The sequence below is a fragment of the Pseudopodoces humilis genome, chromosome 1 (assembly GCF_049639895.1).
Source record: "Pseudopodoces humilis isolate 2021_Gansu_Grassland_sample_001 chromosome 1, ASM4963989v1, whole genome shotgun sequence".
Lineage (NCBI taxonomy): Eukaryota > Metazoa > Chordata > Aves > Passeriformes > Paridae > Pseudopodoces > Pseudopodoces humilis.
In genome coordinates, this window is record NC_142200.1 from 117,156,669 (window position 1) to 117,174,213 (window position 17,545).

Genomic DNA, 17,545 nt, shown 5'->3' on the forward strand with positions numbered 1-17,545 from the left:
TTGGCACTAAAATGCTTCTAAAAATTACTGGAGTCTTAGAGAATTTTGGCAGTTTGAGAAAAGACATGAAAACTTTCTTTGATTTATTTCCAAGGATTTAAATGACTCCTGAGCATTTTCAAAATAACAGCAGTCCTTTGCAGTATTTTCTTGCTGAGTTTCCTAGAAAAGGAATTTCTAGGCCTGCCTTTCTTTGAGTCTAGAATCCACACTATGGTCTTATCTTTTTCCTTACATTAAAAATAGGCTTATTAAATTTGACATTTATAGTAATGGTGTTACAGAAATGTTGCAGTTAAAAAGAGCATTATGTACAAAACATTGCCATTCTCACCACTTAATTTGTTGTCCATGAGCACAAACTGCATTCTTCTATTTGATTGAGCTTTCCTAACTTTTTGTTAGCATGTCTGTCAGCTACAGAAACATGAATTGCTGCTGTGCTTGTGTGGACTGAATACTGCAGCTGTAGTTCAGAAATAATTTCTCTTGCAAGAAGCAATCATTTATCTTTCATGAGTTGCATATAAATGAGATTTCTCAATTTTCTGTTTGTTCTTTTTCCTTTTTTTTTAACTGCTTGGTTTATTACATCTATGCACTACATTTCCTTCCCCTTTCTAAATGTGATTTCCATTATTATTTTATAACTATGCACGCACTACACTTGCTAACAAAATCTGACTATAATTTGCTAGGTATGTGTTTACCTGTGCCTTAAAACAAGCAAAAAGTATGCTAATTCCTATATTTTAATGTTCCTTCTTGTGTATGTTGTATAAGCATATATTCCAATTACTTTTAATACGTACAACCTCATTTATATATTTAAAAAAATCTGTTGGCAATTGATAGTTGAAATCAGTTGGTTCTAACACTGTACAGTAGAGAACACCTGATTTCTAAAATTATTTTCTAGTGTTCATATTTTAATTTTAAGTTATAACAATGGTAAAGCTGTACAGTGGATTTTCAAGCTAATGGGTTTTAGTCTGAGCAGGTAGGTTGCCATTCTATTTGAACTTACTACTCAAAGACAATTAATGTAAACCCCATATTTTTATAATGTTTTGCAGCTACAAATGGTCATTCTGAATGTTTGCGGCTATTGATAGGAAATGCAGAACCACAGAATGCAGTGGACATTCAAGATGGAAATGGACAGTGAGTTTAAATGATGGGCATTCTATTCTACACAAGTTGTTGCATCTCGTAAAAGAAAAAAACAAGTATTTTACAGTAGTTATTTTTAACTCTAAGGAAATTATTGCAATAAACATAAAGTTGGGAGTGAAAAATGTTCCTGTTCAATTGTGAGGAAACTGAAATGTGTCTTACTGCTCAAATGCTGAGAAAATGGTTTCTAGTTATTTAATCAGGACTTCTGAACTGGGGCATGTTACATTATTTTCTCAAATCTAAAAAGCAAATGAATGGAAGGTCATTGATGATGTAAATCTTAACAGTGTTGATTGGAAGGATAGCAGTTACTATACTTGAGCTGAGTGCTAGTCTGTTAAATTTCTAAGTTAAATTTACACTTTATTTCTGTCTCTGCTAAGGACTCCTCTGATGTTGTCAGTTCTCAATGGGCACACCGACTGCGTTTATTCACTCCTTAATAAAGGAGCAAATGTAGATGCCAAAGATAAGTGGGGAAGGACAGCATTACATAGAGGGGTAAGAGAATATTCCCTTTCTCTCATTTCCAGTTTCCTATCTGCTAATTGCAAATAAAGTCTTAATATGTAGTGTTAATGAATTTCTCGTTATTCTCATCTTGCTATTTTAATTTTTAATTGTATTTTTAGTTGCATTCAAAAAATGGATTCTGCCTGTTTACTGTCTACCCTCAGAATTCCTTTGGACTTCTAGAACCTCTTAATCTTGCTGTAAAGTGTTGACTGGAGAGGACCTAGAGTACAGTTTTTTTGCTGGGGGGAAGGTAGTGTTAATGGAAGGAAGACAAGCATGATGTGTGCCACATGCCAAATATTTTGTTTATAGTGTCTGCCAGATAAGACAATTGAATGAACCCTAGAGATTAGCGATTCATTTAGTGTTATTCCAAGAAAATATTCTGTCATAATTATTGTAATACTTTGCTATTTTCCTGACAGAATGGCTGTTTTCAGGAATAAAAATAGTAACTTATTTTGCTTATTTTGTTATGCCTTAAAAATGCAAGAATTTGTCCGAGATTTGCTTGCTTTAGTTCTACACCTTGTATACAAATACATTAATATTTTCAAACTGGCCCTTTCCTGTCTCACTCTCACAGGCAGTTACTGGGCATGAGGAATGTGTGGAAGCATTGCTTCAACATGGTGCTAAGTCCTTACTACGAGACTGTAGGGGACGGACCCCCATCCACCTGTCAGCTGCATGTGGCCATACAGGTGTTCTGGGAGCTCTCCTGCAGTCAGCTACTTCTGTGGATGCAGCACCTGCAATGGCAGACAATCATGGCTATACATCACTGCACTGGGCCTGCTATAATGGTAAAATGCATTAAAATACAGCTCTGAATCTATTTGTTGGTATTGGGGTAGAAGTTATTAATACTTACAAAAGCTACATATAGTCCATCCTCTTTCAGTGAATGAGAGAAAATGACAGACATGATATCTTGAAGAGGAATATGATATGTAATATATGATATGGTTACTTTTGTCCTACATTTTTGTCTTATACTATCTTAGTTTTATGCCTCAAGGAGTCTTTAAAGAAATTCAACATAATACCTTTGAACAGAAATGTGCCACACATCCCAAAAAAATAACTTCCTTAGGGAATGGTTTCAGATTAAATCTCTTTTTAAACTTGCTTCTTATCAACTATGGTAGGCATAAGAAACTCAAGTATATAAAAGTGTTTCAATAAAAATTTACTTTTTTCTTCTCTAATACTTTTCATGGATTTGAGAGTGAGGGAGGCCCTTAAAATGCAGGAAAATCATTCGGCTCTTTTGCTGAAGATTTTGTTGTGTGTGTTCATTTAGAACATAGTAGAGGTTATTTTTTATTTCATCTCTGAATTACATGATAGAGAAAAATCAAGAAGTAAGAGATTAAACCTACATTTCACCAATAATTATTAAGTGAATAACTACTGAGCTGATGCAGCTGGGTGATGATTTCAACTAAATGTGGAACAAAAATAAACCTCAAATGGTGGAGTTGTTTTCAGGGAGACAGTGTACAGAAGAATTTGAAATGCAGAGGTGTAAAGAATTAAATTAGGTATTCTGGATGTTCTTTAGACCGCATGAGATACCTTATAAATTTCTTTAAGTTTTCAGTATTACATGTCAGTTTGATTTTCAGGAGTCTAAGAATGTATTGGTTCCTATATGTAGCCCTGTTTAATAAAACCAGTCTTTCTTTGAAACTTTCAAATACAGTACTGCTTAATCTAATTGAGATACATACTTTTCATTGTAAGCTGTAGTTAAACCTTTTCCCTTCTTTTCAATAACTCTTACATTTGCTTTAGGTCACGACAGTTGTGTAGAGCTGCTCCTGGAACAGGAAGTTTTTCAGAAAATGGAAGGAAATTCTTTCAGTCCCTTGCATTGTGCTGTGTAAGGAAGTGCAAAATTATTCTTCATAAATTTCATTGCTGTATTTAACAAAGGATTTATCATTCTGTAAATAACAGTCTGTTTAATTCATTATAGGATAAATGACAATGAAGGTGCTGCAGAAATGTTAATTGATACACTAGGTGCCGGTATTGTAAATTCAACAGATTCTAAAGGAAGGTAAGAGTGTAAATGCAGAAAGAATGTTTGTAATGTCATACAGTGGCTGTGCTAAATTCTTCAGTCGTTTGGGGGTTTTGTATTTGCTACTTAATGTTAATTCCTCATTCCCTCAGTTTTATTCTTTGAAGGTTTCTGGTTTATTCTGTGCTAGAAATAAATTTTAGATTTTTAAAATACTGTTTTGATTTAGTAAACTTGAATTGGCATTTATTATACAGGCAACTTAGAGCATGTTTTAAATTTTATCACTTTGTGCATAGGGCTTTATGCATATTTTGTTTTTTCTGAATCAAATTTTATCTCTATTATAAACTGCGTGGGTGGCGTTAGTTAAAACTCTAAAGGGACTTTTCAAAGGCAGCAGTCACAACTCCAGCAATACTGATTACAAAGGATCAGTGGGAGAGACTGCAGTCTTTTTCATTTGTAGGATCACAGCCAGAGATGCCCCTTTGAATACAGCAGAAAGCATGGCTGAACATGGCCATATTGTCTTTTGATCTGTTGTAGAACTCCTCTGCATGCAGCAGCTTTTACAGATCACGTTGAGTGTCTACAGCTTCTGCTTGGTCACAGTGCTCAAGTAAATGCTGTAGATTCTTCTGGGAAAACACCTTTAATGATGGCTGCAGAAAATGGACAGACGAATACAGTTGGTAAAGAGAAAGCTTTATGTATTTCTGCTTTTAGCTTTGTTAATCTTACTGTGGGTGAAGGACCCTTACAGTTAACATTCTAGGGAATCTATTTTGTCAAAATTCTGTTTTCATATTGTCATTTAGATTTTAAGGAATATACTTTTAGTTAATACGAGTTTTTATTTCCCCAGAGGTGCTCGTTAGCAGTGCTAAGGCTGATCTGACTTTGCAAGACAGTTCTAAGAACACAGCACTCCATTTGGCTTGCAGCAAGGTGTGTGCATGGTCTGACTTAACAGTGCTGAGCTTTGTGTTATCAAGCACTGTTTAAAAGTATTGTTACTTTGAAAAAACACTCAAAGTAATTTGTGAAGAATATTTGTTATGTGACAGATGTTTGTTCTGTGTTAAGGGTCATGAAACTAGTGCCTTGTTAATCTTGGAGAAGATTACGGATAGAAACCTCATCAATGCCACCAATGCAGCCTTGCAAACGTACGTATCAGCAGGAAGGGTGTTTGAAAGATGAGTTCTTGGTGTGTATCTTGCTCATAAAGAGGGATTCTTTTCAGAATTTTTTGTTCAAATTGATTTAATTTAAATTGTTAATCGGTACCAAGAGTTGAACCAGGTTGGAATTGAAATGGTGTTTTGCTCATATTTAAAGCGTTAGGTTTTTTTTTTCTTATGGATGAATAGGATGATAAATAAAACTTACATATTGTGATTCCTGCGTGGAGTTACTGCAATCCACTGAGATTGCCCGTAGACTGAGATATTTCTATTTTAAAAATTACCCAGTTTCTTGCCAGAAGTATGCTTTTATTCTTCAGCATGCTTTCTGTTTCGTGTTTCAAGAATGAAGCATTATTTTCTATTATATATCATGGAGAATGCACTATTCTTAAACCTTCCTGAATATCACCTCTCAAGGAAAATTAAACCTATTTGGTTAGCCTAAATCAGAAGGAAACCTTAGAAATGTGTGGTCTGTCATACCAATCAGGGTGGGCTACTAAAATGACTCTTCGGCATTTTTTCCTTTTACAGAATGCATTTGTGTTACAGGGAATACTTGACACATGACATATAGCTGAGTTATGCACATGAATTATTAGACTGCTTCAGTAATGCTGTCACAGTTCATTTAGGAAAAAAAAAAGCCAAAAAAACAGTCTTACTCCGGAACTTGTAAGCAACTCACATATTATTCTGGCCTTACATCCCTTTTGGAATCTTGCTCTATTCAAGCTCATACAGTGCTTCCAAGTATTCCCTGATACCAGCTTGAATTAAGGAGTTAAAATAGTAATAATTCTTCCTTTGCTTTTGCTGCTCACCATGGTGCACCTCAGGCAGTATGAAATAACCAGAAACCAGGAAAGGATTGATTGCCTCATTTCTGGCTTTAAGCAAGGATGCCTTGGGAGAAGGAAAAGCAAAAAGGAGATGGGAACAGATGTGGCAAAGTATGCTACCATAGGCTCATGTAATTCCACCCACATGCCTTGGCTCAAATAGTTTGATCAAGAGATGTCACGGGATAAAATAGGTACACATTTGCACCTCCATGAAGTGTTTATAAAGATTGCAAGGTTTTAACAGTTGTTTAAAATATTACTGCTTTAGCAAATGTTTAATAACTAAATTGACTGTCTGAACAGCTTAAACAAAGTCCTTCTTTGTGGCAAGATAAGCATTAAAATTGATTGTATCTGCATAAAAATTATTTTAATTACAGTACATTTTTGAGTATATCTGTGGGGTGTGGTTGTTCTTGAATTTTTAATGTTTTAATGTAAGCACCCTAGATACAGCTGCTCCTGTTTGTATCTTTTGCATTTCTGATATCTAAGTAAGGCATTTGTTTCCAGCTTAAAATATAGCTTATAGTTAATTCAAACAACTTCAGGAATCTTAGTGTGAATGAAGAGCAATATAAAGCAGAAGGGGAGTAAGCTGATTATTCTGTTTCCTGCTGAGTGATGGTAAGGTTTTATTTAAGCCAGTGGGAACCAATTTTGAAAAACTGTTGTATTTGAAAAAAATATAATTAGAATATTTGAGATAAAGCTACACTTTCCTTTATAGAACAAGTCACCACAAAATTGATTTATGGTTAGTAGTTTGAGGTTTTGAAAAGTAATCTGCTTTTCTTGTTTCATGCATTATACTGTGATATATTTTTTCATCTCTAATCACAATGGAATATAGTGGTTTCTAGAAGGCAGATGGATGAAGTGCTTCTGCATCTCTTGTGAGCATTTTCATGTAGCAGCAAACAACTGCCATTCTGCTGTTAGAGCTCCAGTGACTGATGGCAGTGATATGCAGTAATTCTCAGATGTGACAGTATCTGTTACAGCGGTTGAGTGGGGGATTTATCAACAAAAGGGTGCCAAGTGTTTCTGACTTTTTAACATGATAAAGTCCATAAGCAGGCACATCTTTACTAGCAGCTGCTTCCTCACTGTGTACTGCCACAGAAAGAAGAAAGTTCACAATTGGTATTATAGAGTTTCTTTGCAATAAGAAAAGAGATTTGCTGAGTTTCTCATCTTAGTTATTACATCTAAAATATTTATATAATATGTAAATAACATAGAAGTATAAGTATTACGTTTAACTAGATGCAAGCTACCTATTTACTTAATGACTTGTTCTAAGGATTATATATGAGTTTGCTTGTCTTCACAGACCTCTGCATGTTGCTGCTCGAAATGGACTAACGGTTGTAGTTCAAGAGCTTTTAGGGAAGGGAGCAAGTGTACTTGCTGTAGATGAAAATGGTAAGAAAAATCTAACTTTGTTTCCCTGTAAGGAACTGTGGTTCTCAACTCAATTCCCTGAAAAGCAGTATCTCTGGAAACTTCAGATAAGCCTTGCAGTAGGTTGCCCTCACAGAAAAAAATGCGTTGGTGGTGGATCTTTTTAGCAAAGCAGCAGAAGTGTAGGGAGAATGAAAACTTTCAGAACTGTACAGGTCACAGCACAGAAATGTTTGGTTTGCATTTGTAGTTTTATGATGCACTATAAAAGTAGTTTTATGATGCACCTATAAATGCACTAGCTTTGGCATACCAAAAATGGTCAGGAAAACATAATACTCAAGGTAAAATATAACTTTCAGCTGTTAAGAAGCTGGATTCAATTGCTATTCGTTTTGTCACAGTTAGGTATATTGGTGTTAGCTTTTAAAAGCTAGTATGATTTACAGCTCACAATTACTATTCTCAAGCTTCTGGCTCTTCCGATTTTTTTGGCACATAGAAGTAAGAAGTAACTGCTTTATCACGAGACTAAATCCTGCATCTTGTAAGAACAAAAGAAAATTAGAATTATTGACTAATTCACGTATTTTCATGTAAGATATCTGTGGATCTCTGAAGCTGTGCTTTTGAAAGTATAAGGCTTTGCCTCTTACACCATGAAAGCAGTAGTTGGGATCTGGGGAGGAGAGAGGCAATGGATTGTTTGCTTTTTGGCTTCGTTTGTGTTTGTTTGTTGTTTTTTATTCCAAAAGTGACATGCCTAATTGATAGTTCTAATTATATTTCCAGTTCGGAAAATTTTTCCTCTTTCCATATTCACTGTGACTTTCTCTGTGTGTATCTCAAATTACACTGCTTAAAGTGACATGGGTGACTCCAAGATCATTCCTTGCCTAAAATAGGGCACAAGAGTAAGCGCTAGAAGAAACTCCCTGAAAAGAAAAGATTGAAGGATGTACCTTTTTTGTTTTTGTTTCTTATTACATGTATGCTGATTGGAGACATTTGCGTTTTTGTGAGCTTCCCATATACTGCCAGCCAGTCCCTTGTTAGGATGGATCTTTGACATAACAGAGGAAAAACATTTGTATCAAGGTACCCAGAAGCCTGGGGATCTAAATATCTTTTTAATTCTGCTTACATTTTAAATTTTAAAGTAAGTCTGAGCACCATCTAATATTTTTCCTCACTGTGGTTCTTTCTTATAGCAGTTGCTTTGTTTACAAAATTTTAGGCAGCCTTGAGAATATAGCAAGCAGCCTTGATGAATTCTTTTTCTGACTGAAGAACTAGGCAGTGGAATATTTTGGATCACAAAACTGACATTCTCTTACTTCAGTGTAGTCCAGATAAGTTCAGTGATCTGCCAAACAAGATTGGTATTTCATACAGAATTAGATGATATGGCAGTTTAGTTTTAGATTTAGAAAGTTTCAATATTTTACATGGAAGCCTGTCTTGATATATGGATCATGTAACCAGCAGAGCCTCAGCTGTTATGGAGTGATGATCCACTTTTTTCTTTGAATTTGTCCCTTCCTGTAAAAACTACATTCACTTTTTGCAAGCGGTCTCTATTTGTATCTATAGCTGTATAAACTGAGTCCTCTGCTGCTGTATCTGAGGTATAGTTCATTATTGAAAAACATGAGCTTTGAAAGAAGCCAGCATCATTCCAGTTACCTGCATTTCAGTTTATAAATAGTTTATAAGATTTTTAAAATTCTGAATTTGAAATCACACTGCTTTTGTCATGGAGCATCTCTTAAAGTGGTGAGGTCATTTTTGTTTAAGAACTAATATCATTAGAAAAAAGTAATCCTCTTGGTTCTTAATAGATTAAATGCAGTTGAAACAGCAAATTAAATGTCCAGTATACTTCCCCAAAGCAGTTCTGTTGAGGGTTCATTCTCAGTCCTGTATCAGTTCTTATTATCACTTTTTTCCCCCATTTTTCCTCACCGGTCATGATGAAACTGCCATTGCCTTCATTTAAAAAAATTCTGTTGAATTGGAAGTTATTAATGAAAATTTGCATGTCTTAAAAGAAATTATTAGCTTATTCTTTCATTTGACTCCATATGAAGTTTTATTTTGTCACTCAACCAACTTTTCAGGTTTTTTTTGTTTGTTTGTTTGTCTTGTATTTTTTTTTCCTGACTATTTAACTTGTATTTTAGTTTATATTGGAGATGTCTAGTTTTCTGGAAGGAATTTTTCTCTTAAGTGCTTATAATATGATTTGTGCCTTAGACTCTCATCTCTTTCCCAGTGTTAATACCTCATTCAGTTGATCTCCTTGCACTGACCACATTAATAACCCTCTGATTTTCTTGTAGATGCCTTCCTGGCAACTTTCATGCCCCAGGGGAAGGAGCAGCTCTGTTTTTGGGCAGGGGGAGCCCCAGCCTTTAGTCAGTGTCCATCATGCAGGCTCTTGTTTTTTGTTGTGCAAGGATGCTACCCCAACTCTCTCTATTTCTATTGCCCTATCTACAAATGAGGATAGTAAATATTTTGTTGTTCTGTGAAGCCTTATGCAGGTACAAGTGCAGATTATGGGGACCATTACAGGAGAGCTGAGTTAAGAGTATTTAATTCAGTGGAGACAGTTCATTTACCAATATAATCTTCAAAGGAAGTATAAAGAATTTATATCTGCTGTTTCCCTGACTTATGAATTCTCACTCTGCAGTTAAGTGATATAAAATTACAATTTGTTCTTATACATTTGAATTTGATATAGTGGAGTTAATATAAGTTAATATGGTGGAGGACACAGATGTCAGTCTTCCGTGGTGTAAGCAGTTACTTCATCTTGCTATGTCTAAGGCAGGAATAAAATTGGGGTATTCCATTCCTGCTTATGAGAGCCAGGAGCTCAAGACTTACAATTGTATATTAATTATAAACACAGTTTTTAGAGAACAGAGAACTTTTAACAGAAGCAAGTATTTTTTGACTTTTTTAGGATGAACTGGGATGCTCTGCTCCAGAAGGAACATGGGTATTCAAGACCCTAGAAGTCTTTAAAAGGGGGGGAGGGGGGAAGGGGGAAAACAAATAAAACCCTTAAAAATAGCAGACGACTGCTTGTTTTTCTTCTTTGAACTTTAATCAAGTCACATTAGTGAAAGAAATGGTGTTGAATATGACCAGCTTGAATAAACTTACTTTGTGTGTCATCTTACCTTCATACAACCTCCAGCAACTGTAGATATTAAATGGTGTGCATCTGAGTATCAGTTCTGAGCCTTCTGTTCTGCCTTACATGCCTGAAATGCAGTCATGATCCAGGTGTGGCGAGCTCTGGCCCTTGCTTCTGAATCCTCTCAAAATGTATCTCTTCTGCAGACTGTCACTGTTAACTCTGAGCTGTTTAAGTGCTGTGGTACCTTACTAACAATGAAAACATCCGCTGCGCTGCACTTCTGTACGGCCCTATCGCATGGTCAGCTGGTGCGTTCTGTGCTTGACTTATCTGTGTTTCCTTGGATTGTGTGCTCCTTTGGGCAGGGACTCTTGTCTTGCTCTGTTCAAAGCATCAAGCACAAGGTCTGTCCTGAGCGAATAATAGTTCAACTGCAAGACTGTCCCCTGCTTGTTTTCTTAATTTCTAGCTACAGTTATTTTCCATAATGTGCTTACTGGTTTAATACTTACATGCAATTGTACAATACAGTAGTTGCTCCTGAGCTCTATCCTAAAACTTGATCTGGACCTACTTCTAAAATAAAGATGATTCTTTTGAAGTAGTTGAAGCACTTGCTGGTAGAATGAGCATTGCCTTGTTTTCCCTGCCTTTCTAAAGACTGGATAGAAGTCTATGATGCACTTTGCGTTAAAGCTATCTATTATTTAAAATTACTTGTGTGCTTTTTACTTGGATGTTGTACACCTTAAAGTTGTGGACCTTGGGGTAGTGCAGGACTTCAGACTCCCAAATGTGCCTGAATATGAGTCTTCCTACTGAGCTCATTGTGGGCATTTGTGTCCCACACAGAGAGATACTGCAGGATGACCTGGGAACATGCTGCTGAGTGGAGCCAGGGAGGGGAACTTGTCCTGCTCTTGGCAGCAGAACTAGCTGTGATTTGTGGTTGTACTTAAGAGACTGCCCTGCTTTTAGAGCTGCCAGTGGCACCACCAAGTGCAGTCCTTTGGTGTGCTGTAGATGCACCAAGACCTGTGCCAGAACTCACCCTCAGGCATTGTGTGAACGGTGAAGCCTGAGACAGGAGCAATGCACAGATCTCTGCTGAGGAGAATTACAAGCTTTTTTTTTGACAATTGAATGAGTAGAGGCAAGGACACAGAGAAGGGGAAGCTGCAGAAGGAACAATGGTGGAGGATTATTAGAGCCACAGAAACCCAGAAGAGATTTCACAGCTATGTGACCTGACTGCAAATCATTCCATAGGCCAAGACCTCCTGCATTTGAGGGTTGTCACAGCACCAATGCCTGGCAGAAGTTTAGTTGGACAACCAAGAGGTGTCCGTGCAAGTTCTAGCCTGCCAACCCAGCTGACATCTTCAGCTCAAACTTCTCTGGATTTCTTAATTGATACTGTGCAAATAAAAATTGGGCATTGGTTTCGTAATTTATATTATTTAATATTGTAATAAAGTATAAGTTAATTATACTCTGCCTTTTCAACTGACTGGCCTTGATTCTTTAGCCAGCTTGTTACTGAGATAGCACAGTGTTATTAAAATACCTGTCTGTGATGAAGAGCTATGGTGGAGCTTCTGGATGAAGAAACATTGAGCTGTAGTTTCTGCAGTAGCTCTGTAGTGAATGCCGTCACCTATCACTGCTGGCTGCTATTAGCTGTCTGTCCTCAGCCAGGTGACTTCCTCACCCTTTTCAGATCTGGGCTTTTCTCACTGGCCTAGAATGTTTGGCTGTGCTTAACAAAACAATTACATCTTTTTTGCAAAGCCCATTAATTTCAAGAATGTTTTCGTAACCAGAAGTTTAAAAATACTAATTGAAAATGCATTTATTTCATTTTTTTTGTTGTTTTTTTAAACAGTGCGGAACTAAGCAATATAAAATACTTTTGCAGCTGACAGATTGTATGAACTTGGAGAAAATTGTACATTGTCTTTATTTTAAATGAAGGTTTTGTTTCCTCTTGATTTGTAGGTTACACGCCAGCTTTGGCCTGCGCACCCAACAAGGACGTGGCCGATTGCCTGGCTCTCATCCTGGCCACCATGATGCCTGTTTCATCGAGCAGCACATTGCCCTCCCTCACCTTCAATGCCATTAATCATTACACCAACACCTCAAAAACTGTCACCTTCGATTCCTTGCCTATCATGAGGAGTGACCACAGCTCCTACTGTACTTTCAACAATATTGGCAGGGAAGGTGGCTACCCCTACACAGAAGAAGACGAGCTCAATGACTCAGATTCTGAGACCTATTAGAAGATACTTTTTGTAGGTCTGAGTGAACCCTCATGCTGGAAGGTCGGACTCGTGCTATAAGAAAGCTGTTGCTGTTTGAATTCAGAAGGAGGACCCACCTTTGAGAAGATGTTTTTTTATTGTGGTTGCATATTAAAGAAAAAAAAAAATCTGTGAGACTCTAGGAAGATTTTTAAGAGCATATTTTGCAGAAGAAGCATAAATTCTTGAATAAGTACTTGGAATCCATGGCAAAAAAAAAAAAAAAAAAAAAGAAAAAAAAAGAATGTCAAAACTGTTTAATTTAACTTTATTCTACCATTCTGTTTCTGGTGCCAGGAGTAATTCCTGCAGACTGGGCACCCAACTTGGTGTAAATGAACAACACTATTGTACAAGACAAAGGATGCTAAATTCATATGCTCTCAATAAACCTAAAACCATTTTGAAGGCAATAAATTAGTTTGGTACAGTAGGCATTGTTTGTGCTGCAAATTGCCAAAGGACCAAATAACTTAAAGATTTTTTTAATTAAATACGTTTTTGTGAAAACTGGAATAGGTTATTTGAGAAGTTATTTCAACCAAACCTTAATTACTTCTGGAAAAGAAGCTTAGATTTGGGTTTAAATGTTGAATTTTATTTTTTTTTTAATCATCTGAAAGCCTTCCGACACTATTAAATGTACCATGAAAGAAAGCAGATGTGCTTTTAAGTTTATTTTCTTTTTCTTTTAGGTGAAATGAAAATTATCTGTCATACTTTTATAATACTAAAATTAAACCAGCTAACAAGGTGAAGTCAGGGTGAAAAATGTACAGTGTAATAAGGGAAGGAAGGGGTGGGAGATGTGGGAGGGAAGAAGTAATTGTTGCACAGTTAGAGATTTTTTTTTTAACTTTTGGGTTTTGGATGGAATTTTTCTTAATTTAAAAATACATAAGTAACTTGGAAACTATGAAACTGCATAAAAAATTGAATTGAAATGTCTTGATAACCCTGTTGTGACTGAAAGTTCTTTTCAGTAATTTATCTACTTCCTTACAACATAAATTTGTATGTAAGATTCAAATTGTATATCCCTGTCACCATTTTTTTTTTTTAATCCCAGATTTACAGAGGGGGGGAGGGAGGAGGGGAGGTGAATTTAAAAGTATATTTCCCTATTAGAAAAAAAAAGTACAGTGTCTGGTCTGTGGGAAGAGCTGTGTATCTTTGTTGTGCTCCATTTAGAAAATAAACAGCAGAAACAGGTCCCTGTAATGTAGTTCAGACTTGCCCAAATTTATTTTTTTTTAATTTATAACAGACTACTGTGGTTTTTTTTTTAATTGCCTGAAGAATGAAAAACTGACATAAGTAAGCTGAAGTTCTGTCTGTTAAACATGAATTTACTTTATTTGGCTCTGCTTTAACTATAACTGTTACTTTTCAAGTGAATTTGTTCATGTACATGCAAGGAATCCTTGCATGTCCTGGCAAAGTACAAATAAATTACTACAAACTGATTCCAATTTCATTTTTATCCTTTTTTTGTATTGTGAAACTGGAAATCTTTGATATTGTAAATTAACAACTGCTTTTCTGAACATAATGTGGAAACATGGGACAATATTTTGATCTATTTGATAATTTTGTGGGGTTTTTGAAGAATTAATGAGCATGTACATAGAAATAGTGACTGCTTGAATACTGTATTTACCTGCACTCTTTCAGTACTTCAAGATTCCTGTATATTTTACAGAGTATAATAAAACCCAAATGTGAGTTCTACTAATGAATAATTTATTTGTATGTACTAAGAATTAATGACAAAGTCTCTTGTTGAACTGTTGGAGTTTATAAAATCTTCACAAAGGCTTTGGCAGGATTTTAATTCTAAAGTGAGGGTGAGCTACTTAAAGTGATTTTAAATATTACATTATTTCATTATTCCTTTAGGCTTTCTTATAAATACTGCTTTCTTAACCATTTGTGCCTGTGTTCATTGTTTATCTGTGAGCAGAGTTGGAGAATTTCAGGGAGGTTGTGATTTCTGTGCTCCCTTCCCTCTGAATCTCTCATGTGTAGCTCTGTGGCAGTGATGTTTGTGCCACAGGCAGCGCTCACAACATCCATGTTGGCCTGTCTTGGGATTCTCGACAACCATTTAAATTCAAAGGCTGAAGCAGCATGGACCCATTTTTTCCTCAAAAACTTGTGGTAAACCTGATGAGAACACCAAGTGGCGTGTCTGTTATTTAAAAGGTAACAGCTGCATGTTTCTGTTTGTGAAACTGTCTGATGTTAATTCAGAAGCACTGTGAAAGGATGATATTAATACACTTTTATTATCTATGCTAACCTCTGTCTGACTTGGAGATGACCTGTTATCTCTGTGTGGTGTCTGTAGCCATAGGGCACAAACTATAGCAGGGGACACTCCTCTCCTACTAGAAAAGTTGCAGTGCAGTAGAGGCTGAGTTGTTCATGACCACTGTGTGCCTGGGTGACAGAGGAGGAAAAGCTCAGATGGCATTAGTTTGTTGAAAAGTCAAAGATTTGGATATGGAATACAGGGACATGTAGAAAACTGTTGCTGAATGTGTTTCCTTATGTCAATTAGAAATTGTGCCCTTCATTTTGTTGCTACTTGCCTCTTGAGGAAATGTTTCTCACTGCATTAAATTGCATTATTTTGACTTAGGTTTTGTGAACTTTTCTGAGCTAAATATCTGTCTTTCCTAATTGTGAATTCTTAAGTCCACCTAGGAATTCATAGTTACATGATTTGTGTATCTCATCTATCTCATCATTGCAGTTTATTCAGTGAGCCTGTACCTTACAATTTGCATGTATTTGTTAAAAAAAAAACCAACAAAACCCTATTACTACCTGGCAGTATGGGTAGGATAGTAATTGTGCCTTGTAACTGATAATTGAGATTATTATTATAATATGGTCTGATTCCAAAAATGGAACATGATTTGTTTAAAGACCATGCTACTGTGCTCAGACACCACTTCCTTAATGAGAGGTCAAGAAACAGCAGGTTCCTCGTTTCTGAAAAGCAAATAATGATGATGGTGTCTGGTGGGGGTTTAAATATTAAAAATGTTCATACCTCTGTTGGAGGTCTATTCATTTCCATAAAGTTATGTTGGAATGTCCATTTTTCTAAAAGAAATCCTGATTTTCCACAGATTAATATTGCACAGCTGTTCTTACAGCATTTATCCAAACAATCTCTTGGATTTTCACCAAGGGAGAGCAGTGAGCCTTGGCTGGACTACTGAAGCAATATATTAGAATAAAAGAAACCCTTTATGTCCTGGGGAAGAGAAAAAATCAGATGGACTTAAGGAATGAGGACAGCTGGCTCTGCTCAGCTTTCTGTGTACTCTGACTTCTGGGATGTTTTATGGGTTTTCCATTCTCAGGATAAATGTTCTGCAGGAGAAAATGCCAAATTCATATTAATCTCATAGATTGAGCTGTTACGTTACAGTGTCATGTTGCAGGATAAATGCTGGATTCTGATAAGATGAATCGGTCTGTCTCCCCCTAGGGGTGACCCTACCGCAATTGAGATTTTTTTTGTGTAATTTCATATAAAATCTCTGTGTCCTGATTTGTTTTTCCTCCTGTAAGTTTTTATTGCCTTCTCATGCTTAGATGTCTCCAAAATACTTGTATAAATACATGTCAGAGCTTTTATTCTAGGCACTTTTTAAACTTAGATTGGTTGCAATTGTTTGGGTGTTTTTTTTCTGGTAATTTATTTTGTTTAAAATTCTGACTTGTCTATGTTTTAGCTGCCAGGCTAAAGTATTAACAAATGTTTGGTTGAAAAAGAAGTTAATATGTAAAAATTAATACTTTAATTAAAGTTCAGCTTCTTCTAACCTTTACACAGATGTTAAAAGGAGTGCTGAAGATCCCAAAGCTGTTGCCTGAACTGTGGGGAAGATGACTAAAAAGGCACATGAGATAATGTTTACAGATTCTCCAACCCAATTAATTCTGGTTTTGAGAGCAATTAGCCTTCCTGTCTTGCCCATTTAAACACAACAACTACTGTAGTAACCCAGAATAACATTCTCTATTTATATCTACTGTTAAAAAAATAAATAAGAGAATGTTCATAAAATGCATTTGGTTGGGGATAACACAAATGTCTGGGTAACTCAGGTTCTCCTTTGCAAAAAAAAAAAAAAGTGTGCTGACCTTTTGTTGTTTTGTTGTTGATCCTGCAATAACTGGGTGAGAGGATCAGCGTGTAGAAAGTTGGGAAGTGTCAGTGAATGCTGCCCAAAGAACTGGCTAGCATTACTTGTGAGAAGTTTGTCACCATCAGGGAACATTTTTAACAGTGCTAGATGTCTGCAGGGAGCCCATACTACTCAATTCCATGTTTGGATTAGTGAAGTTCACATCTTAAAAAACTGAAATCTAAATAAAAAGGGTAAATGTTTATGGAAACAGCAGTTCTGCAGAACTGGAGGTTGGGCTCTATGGCTCCATGTAACACAGGGCAGGCGAGGCAGCTCCATGGGCTTCTCTGACTACAGCTGCAGGAGCAGCAGAAGGATCTTCCTCATCTCCCACAACTTTGCAATGGGCCTCTGCTGATGGTATGTATCCACAAAAGAAATGCCATCACACTTTTGGTTAAAAAGCACCACACTTTGGTTAAATCAATTAAAAATTGATTCCCACTGTAAATTCTGATAATCCAGTCCTGTTGGTATCAGACTAACTAGACTTTGGAGAGAAGAGCCTTTTTTAATCTCTTAATAAGTAGTTTAAACTTCTAACACAGATTCCGTAAGTCTGAATTCAAACTTGGTAAAATTGATATTAATATCCAAAAAAAGTAAGTATTTAAATTCTTAAAGCTGGCCAAGCCAATTCATACAAATCCTTAAATCCAAGATTGGTAGTTATTGCCTCTTGCAGTAATCTCAGTGATTGGT

General features: G+C 36.1%; 1 protein-coding gene across 4 annotated transcripts in view; it reads left to right on the forward strand.

The window, feature by feature from the left end:
* Positions 1 to 14,104, forward strand: part of ANKRD28 (ankyrin repeat domain 28) — a 120,533-nt gene extending 106,429 nt beyond the window's left edge. For 3 of the 4 annotated variants that reach the window (XM_014248546.2, XM_014248545.2, XM_005518925.3), the window contains exons 19-28: positions 1,077 to 1,164; positions 1,563 to 1,680; positions 2,282 to 2,501; positions 3,496 to 3,583; positions 3,680 to 3,763; positions 4,277 to 4,422; positions 4,596 to 4,678; positions 4,817 to 4,899; positions 7,102 to 7,193; positions 12,325 to 14,104. In XM_014248546.2, coding sequence (XP_014104021.1) covers positions 1,077 to 1,164; positions 1,563 to 1,680; positions 2,282 to 2,501; positions 3,496 to 3,583; positions 3,680 to 3,763; positions 4,277 to 4,422; positions 4,596 to 4,678; positions 4,817 to 4,899; positions 7,102 to 7,193; positions 12,325 to 12,611 — 1,289 coding nt within the window. In that variant the 3' untranslated portion in view covers positions 12,612 to 14,104. Of the gene's footprint in view, positions 1 to 1,076; positions 1,165 to 1,562; positions 1,681 to 2,281; positions 2,502 to 3,495; positions 3,584 to 3,679; positions 3,764 to 4,276; positions 4,423 to 4,595; positions 4,679 to 4,816; positions 4,900 to 7,101; positions 7,194 to 10,146; positions 10,224 to 12,324 lie in introns of those variants that run through there. The other variant, XM_014248547.2, reaches the window with a different exon arrangement.
* Positions 14,105 to 17,545: the final 3,441 nt, after the last annotated feature.